The following is a 7540-nucleotide window of genomic DNA, read 5'->3' as shown; positions in this document are numbered from 1 at the left end:
CAAGGAAGATCCAAAAGGCTCCTCAACCTGTTTTTCTAGCTTCCAAACCAACATTTTTGAGGGCTCTAGAAGAGACAACAGTGACATGCAAATGAGTTTGCACGTGGAAATAGCCTGATTTCCACAGTTGTCCTTGAATCCATGTACTGAACTAAGTTACAGCTGAGGCTTAACATCCGTGGCAGGCACAACTCTCAGTCTCTGTAACCTAACAGGAATCTCCTTGCACTTTGCCAAACATGAGACACTGACACCCATCAGCAAACGTGCAAAGTGTATTTACGATCTCGTTAAGAGGTCTCCTAAGTTAAATATAGACATATATAAAGTTAACTTCTGTGTGCAATTAACACACAAGGATACTGGCTGTTCCTCCAGGGAATTGTGCGAGCCTCTCTGTTTGCCAGTACGGTAGTGATGAGAAGCATAAACAAAAAGAGCAATCGGGCTTCCCTGGTGGCGCAGTGGTTGAGAACCCGCCTGCCGATGCAGGAGATACGGGTTCGTGCCCGGGTCCGGGAAGATCCCACATGCCGCGGAGCGGCTGGGCCCGTGAGCCATGGCCTCTGAGCCTGCGCCTCCGGAGCCTGTGCTCCGCAACGGGAGAGGCCACAACAGTGAGAGGCCCGCGTACCACACACACACACACACAAAAAAAAAAGAGCAATCTTGGCAAGAGCACCAGCCTACCAGTGCTGAGGTAGGTGTTCATCTACCTTCTGTGCTTGATCTAAATTGTACCATGAAGTCAAGACTTCCCCATTCAATGACTTATTTGGCTCTTCACCCAAAGGACCTGTCAAGAAGTGTGGTAAGTATTTAAATAAGCCACCTCAGTGGTTTGTGTTAGTCTAGAGTTGCTATCTCAAGTCCAGGGGAGCGTTTACGAGAAACGTCTGAAGCAACACTGGCCAATGTGGTTGTCAGATAGGATCTCAGGAGCGTGTCGCCCTAATTTTTCAACGATTTAGGGTGACCGCCATTCATCTCCATAGTCTGGATCCAGATGAGACTTCAGTGCTGAACTAGGCAAAGGTCATCGTATTTAACTCAAAATTTTCAGCTATTACTCAAGTGACATACTCCTGACTTTCATATTACAACTGCCATATTTACTCCTGAATACTACGATTTTAATTTTAAGCAAGGCTAGATGGGCTCGGTCTAGGACAGTGTCCTTTCACCTTCCCCGATGGCAGCATTAGGAACCACAGCCTCATTTAGTGGGTTGATTTCTTCTCCTTGCAAGAGAAGCCAAATGCTGTGCATGTCCTAGGAGGCCACTATCGGTCCTACCAAAAGCTCACAACCCATACCATCTTCCTTCCCTCCTGAGTAGAATGTTAAACCTTGATTTGCAATAAAGTAAGAAAAGCTTACACCTACTGCTCTCCCCATGCAAGAAACTATGTTTGAGGACAGTCGTTTGGGCATTGCTTCAAAAGGCACATTTATTCCAGTGGCAATTTGAATCAGTAGAGAAAGAGAGACTAAGATTAAAAACAAAACCAAAAAACAGGATGGGTTTTGTGGAATACATAAGTAAATAGCAATCTGGGACCTATACAAACCACTTAGCTCCTTCCCAATCGTTTAACCAGAGTCCCTAAGGTAGAATAATTCACAGTTGTATCATGACACACACAGGCCTTCAGAAAATACTGTTTAAAAGAGTAGCTGGGAACTCTCAAGCAGCTTGCCCTGATGTCCAGTTCAAGTATATGCAATGCAGAAGAGCTGCAAGATTCAAAACTACGTGACAAAGAATATTCAGTGCAGATCACAGGCTTTGATAAGTTATGAAAAATCACTGTATATATTACTATTTAACTAACATCTAAGAAACGTTTTGAAATAATTAACGTGTGTTCACATTCCATGCATTTTCTAGCAGGTTAAGCCCTGGGTTAGTGTCTCTGTGCTCTTTTCCTTCAAAGCTCTATTCTTTGACAAATCCAAGCATTCCTCACACCGAAACGGAAGCACCCAGGGATTCTGTCTACTTACCCTCTTTACTGCATGCCTGACCTCACAAGGGCTGCTCGGTATTACCTCTGGCAGAGAAGACGACTGGAAGATCGAACTGGTTGGAGTTTTATGTGGGGTTCTATTCGCTGCCTTGGAAGAATCCCTGGATGTCACAGACACCACCTGCATTTTTTCCAGGGGCAAGAACCAGCTGCCCTCTCCCTCCTGCTTGCCCCACCTCCCTCTTCCAAAGCCCTAAGTGCACTGAGACGCCCTTGTCGCACTGAGCTTTTCCCCTGTGGTTTTGCAGCACCCTCCTCGAGCAAAGAAGGAAACACAACAAAACTTGAAAACAAACCAACAACAGAAACTTCAAACAAACAGGTGGGCGAGCCGGCAGCCTCCTCCAAGGCGGAGGCTCACTTTTTACTGCAGAATTCGGTGTTGTTGAGGAACTTCTTGATGACCAGCCCCAGGCAGACAACCAGCAACAACATGTAGCCCACGGTGCCCGAGAAGGTGGGCGCGTCCGGCGGCGCCTTGAGGAACTGGCGCAGGCCCTCCTCCACGTAGTACACCTGATCGTAGATGCTGAGGAAAGTGAAGATGTGGAAGAGCTGGTGGCTGTGGCCGATGATGTCGAAGAGGCCCGGCTGGATGCGCTCGGGAATCTTGCTCACGTTGAAGAAGGCGGCCACCACCAGCCAGAAGTAGCGGCGGTAGAAGTGCACGAAGAGCGTGGGGTTCTCGCCCCGCAGGTCGAAGAGCCAGCTCTCGAGCATGATGGGGCAGGCCATGCTCAGGGGCATGACGAAGACGAAGGTGCGCAGCGCGAACGGATACGAGCACCAGTCGGTGCGGCTCTTGCAGCAGGCTACGGTGCAGGCCACGGCCAGCAGGAAGGCCACGGGCAGCACGAGCGCGCGGTAGGCGGCAATGAGGCCCGTGCAGTCCACGTGCCAGCCCAGGCGCTGCTGCACGTACGGGGTCATCACCCTGGCGTCCAACAAGCTCAGGCCGGGCAGCAGGTAGTAGTAGTAGGCCACAGTGCTGCCAAAGCCATAGTAGCTGATGGACGCGTAGTCCAGGTAGAAGAAGGCTGCGCGCAGGCGCAGCGACAGGCAGCTGAACACGTGCGCCGTGCAGCTCATGGCGAAGGTCAGCAGCACGCCCGAAGCGTAGCACCACAGCGGCAGCAGCCACGGATGGTGGAAGGGCACGTCGCGGCCGCTCAGGAAGAACAGGCGGCAGAACTTGCTCAGGAACAGCAGCAGTGGGATGAAGTGCGTCCAGAAGTTGAGCGTCTCGTTGGTAGGTTTCAGCACCGAGGCTAGGCACTCCTGCGCCGTGCACGGCAGCCGCCGGTACCCCGACAGGATGAAGCACTCCACAAAGTCGTCGGGCACCTCGTCCCAGCGCAGCAGCGGCTTGGCGGAGGCCGGAGGGTCCCCGGAGGGTGAGGGGTGGGGGCGCGAGGCGGCCTCCGAAGCCGCCGCGGTCGTGCCGGGCGGGCCCTTTGTGCCCGCGCTCCGGGGCTGCAGGCGCCGCGGCATGGTGCCCGGGGCTTGGCTAGGGCGCGCACAGGCGACCTCTGGCGCCGGCTCTGGCGCGCTCGCCAGTCCCCGCCGGCTGCCGTCGGAGCCTTTGTGCACGCGCCGGGGGCGTCGCTGCAGGTTCACGAGAAGACCTGAGCCTCCGAGCAGCCGTTCCTAAAAAATAAATAAATAAGTAAATAAAAAGTCATCGATTTCGCAACCGCGTAAAGACCGGTCGGAGCGCACAGGGCTCGGCGGCCCCTTCCCCAGGCTCCCTGCTACCGGCTCTCGGCCGCCCGCGCTGCTGCAGCGGCGGTGGCGGCGCGGCTGACGGCGGCGCTGCTGCGGTGACTGGGCATCGCGCGGTGCGGGCGCAGCAGCAGCCGCCCCTGGCGCGGGAGGCGGGGGATGTGGGAGCTGAGGCGCTGGAGGGAGGGAGGGACGGGCGCACTGGGGGAGGGCGGGGGCCTCTCTGGCTAGTGTTTCGCGGCGGCCTCGGGGGATAGAGTTGTCCCTGGGCTCGAGTTCCGTACCATCCCCCCCCTCCCTCGGGTCGCAGAAGCCCGAGCTGGCCCGTTAATGATTGATGCGGGGGACCAAAGGCTGCGCCCGCGACTCGGCAGACCGCGCCGAGGGCGAGGGTCGGCGCGGGGATTCGAAACCCGACAGCCACGCGGGCGTTCGAGAGGACTCTGGAGAGAAGCGTTCGCTGGGGGCGGGGAGCTGCAGCCGCGGGGGGAGGGGAGAGGAGCGCAGCCGGCGCGCCGGAGCCGGGGCACGGCGGAGGGATGCGCTGACAGTAATCTCCGGAGGGGGCGGGGGCGCTCCGGAAATCGGGGGCCTTTGAGGCCATGTCTGGATCGGGGCGTGTCATTGTCAGATACCTGGGACTGCTCCTCTCTTTCCGTATGTGTGCGCGCGCCCGCGCGCGCGGTCCTCACTCTCAGCACCATATCAAGCATTAGTTTGTCTCCTTTCGTCTAGCGGACTTATTCAGGTGCGTCACTAACCTCCTTTCGCCCTTGTCCGGTCCAAACGAACGGTCCTCTAAACTGGCCTGTGGTCGCGCTCACCAGGCCTCGGGAGCCGCAGCTCACCCGTGCTCCTGTTCTTGTGTCTTTAACTAGGAATTTTGTTTGGAGCCCAAAGTCCTACAACTCAGAGCGGGCTGCTCAAACTCCACGTTTTAATGAAAAATTTCAGGTGAAGACCAGGAGATTCGGAAAGCCTGTAACGATCTGAGGACTTTATTAAGAAGCGGTTCCCACGCAGAGCTGCGCCTGAGTCAAAGGCTGATCATAAGTGGGGGGCGTTGATGACGGAGGACTTCAGGGAGGAGGTGCGTTCTAGCCCGAACTGAAAAGAGAACGGAGACGAATTCGTAGAGACTCGGAGGGGTGGCTTGGAAAAAGCTTATGCATAATTTAGCAGAAGTACCTGGCAGGCTAAGTTGGGTGGCTGGAGCCCAGAAGAAAGGAAGACTGAAGAATGGAAAACAGTTGTGTTGCACTGCGCTGTGAAAATATGCCCGTAAGCCTTGTGAAAAGAGGGGCTAAAAAACCTGCCTCCTGGAAAATGTTCATCATTTCACGGAAGTTTCTCTTAGTGATGCCTTGGGGGTGTGACTGAGTCTGACTTGCATCACTGACCTGCTGTATAGTGTCATGGCAACAAGGGCTAACCTTCAAGGAACCAGGCACTGTTCTAAGTGCTTTACAGTTTAAAAAAATTTTAGGTATTATTATTTTTCCCATTTTGCAGGTAAGGAAGTGGAAGCACCACAACGGGAATAATATGCCCAATTGGCAGAGGGGGATTTGCACCCAGCAAGCTGCTTCTGGATCTTGTGTACTTAAAGCAGAACATCCAACAACCTTTGCTCAGAAGAAACTAGTAGGGAAGGATAGTCTGATTTGAGGAAAGCCTTCCATTTTCATTTTATAAGTGAAAGGCCACCTTCATCACTATAACAAATCCTGTAGGTACGTCAAGGAAGATTTGCTTAGTGGTGGCTCAGAGGACTTAAGTTATGGATAAGAATTATTTATAACTAAGAAACCATTCAGTATGGTAAATGTCTAAAATTACTTAAAGGTACTAGAAACAGTCGCTTTAGAAGTTTCCGCCTTCTCTTTCAAAAAAGTGTTTTCCATTAGTAACTGCTTTAGCAAACTCTTACACAACTAGACCAAAGGTACACTTGGGTCTTGAGCCTTTCTGAACTATCACAAATTCCTTATTATTGGATTTTAAATAAATGAGATTTTTGCCGTAGTTACTTAACTAGTATTTTGTTTTGCCACTGTCTATAGCCTTGTTTTAAAGCAAAACCTAATTTCCTTTCACATCTGGACTAAGGATCCAGGCTAATTTGTAAAACGGATTAAGATTCAGGCATTTATAAATCAAACCTGGCAATGATAAAACTGAATCCAGGGCAGACTGGAAAAAAAAAAAATTGTTTCCTATTCTCTTTGTTACTCCACAAACAACCTGAGCTGTAGAAAAATGTTGATCTTATAATAAATCCCATATTTACCAACCTCTTAGTTGCATAATCAGCTCACTTACATAATCGGGAGAAATAATAGAAGGTTCACATCAAGTGAAATAATGGAATTGACTCTAAATGAAAGTGAAAAAACTCTGGTTAGATAGAATAACATTTATCTTTATGACTAAGAGTGGTGAGACTGGCTATAATAAAAGATGGTGTTCTTTAAGACACTCAGTATTCTATAAAGTCAGAAGATCTGTTGTAACATTCTCATGTCTTTCGGAAAGTCTTTGTGACTTCTGCTTTTCTCTTTTCTCACACGTCTCCCACTGCACATGAGGCACAAAATCAGCTGCTGCCTTGAAGTGGTGTTCCCGAAAGCTCTCTGATGCCAGCCAAGACAGGTGTCCTGGCTATACCTTGACAAAGCCAAGTAAAAAGGAAACTGCAGAATTCACCTAACTTTAAAAAAACAACAACAACAACAACTATGATTTTTCCTTAATTACTACCAATCTATAGAATTAATTTTTCTTAAGGTTTTTGAGATGTAAAACTGTGTTCTCCAAACCTTACAATGGCTGGCTTTTGTAGTTCATTTTAACTCCAGTAAACTGACTGCCTCTTGTCAGTGAGAACCACGATTCTGTCCCCTGGGCTTGGCTAAACAGATAGAAGCAGCGGGCTGGCTGCCATTCCCTGAAGGTGCACTGGGAGATAAGGCATCTCAAAGGTAACCAGAACTACCAAGTCCCTGATAGAGAAGAGTCACCAGGTATTACATTGGAAAGCCAGGGCCAGCGTTTAGAGGCAGAAACCAGCTAGTTCTCCCAATTGAAATCTTGTCAAACCAAGGCTACAAATGTGTTTTTCGCAGTTCTCTGGAGGCTCTGTACATTTGGATGCTGAGGGGTCCTGGCTGCAAAATGCAGTCATAGGTAGGAATTGTAGCAAGCAGGACAAATGGTTTTTGCCCTTGTGGTTTGCTTTGGTGATAGACCAACTATAGGTTTATTTGTGTTTCTCTCTGCAGTAATAAGATGAAGCACATATAAAAATTCCCCAGCAAATGTGATGTCCTCTAATAAGGATGATGAGATATTTGTAAAACCTGCTGAAAAAAATATGCTATGATATTTGTTAATGTACACCTGGTTTTGGAGGAAGTTAAGTTTTTTGCTAGTCTCATTTTTAGAAAATCAATCAACCAACCAAACGAAACCTACTATGGACCCAGGGCTTAAATGCATCCATGACTCTGTATGAAGAGAATTCTATAAGGTTTGGTCCCTCTCCTTAGAATATACAGTCTAAACAAAGTGCTTCCCTTTCCTCAAATTGAAAACAGTCATAATGTTATCATCCAAACTCTTCCATGCTGTTTGGGATTAAAATATACACACTACTATGTATAAAATAGATAACATGGGAAAGGGATGGTGGGAGGGAGACGCAAGAGGGAGGGATATGGGGATATATGTATACATATAGCTGATTCACTTTGTTATACAGCAGAAACTAACACACCATTGTAAAGCAG

The 7540-nt window shown here is 49.7% G+C and overlaps 1 protein-coding gene across 1 annotated transcript; it reads right to left on the bottom strand.

Moving 5' to 3' along the window:
- Nucleotides 1-1432: 1432 nt before the first annotated feature.
- On the bottom strand, nucleotides 1433-4404 carry PAQR9 (progestin and adipoQ receptor family member 9). The gene is made up of 2 exons (XM_067033618.1): nucleotides 4388-4404; nucleotides 1433-3677 (listed from the first exon to the last, which is right to left on the bottom strand). The coding sequence occupies exon 2, from the start codon at nucleotides 3519-3521 to the stop codon at nucleotides 2388-2390; it is 1134 nt and encodes a 377-aa protein (XP_066889719.1). The 5' UTR covers nucleotides 3522-3677; nucleotides 4388-4404; the 3' UTR covers nucleotides 1433-2387.
- Nucleotides 4405-7540: the final 3136 nt, after the last annotated feature.

This window comes from Kogia breviceps, chromosome 5 (genome assembly GCF_026419965.1).
Source record: "Kogia breviceps isolate mKogBre1 chromosome 5, mKogBre1 haplotype 1, whole genome shotgun sequence".
NCBI lineage: Eukaryota > Metazoa > Chordata > Mammalia > Artiodactyla > Physeteridae > Kogia > Kogia breviceps.
The sequence above is the reverse complement of the archived record's forward strand: the minus strand, read 5'-3'. Positions and strand labels throughout refer to the sequence as shown.

Coding starts and splice junctions, on each gene's coding strand:
- PAQR9 (XM_067033618.1), bottom strand. CDS start 3,521: ATGCCGCGGCGCCTGCAGCCCCGGAGCGCGGGCACAAAGGGCCCGCCC.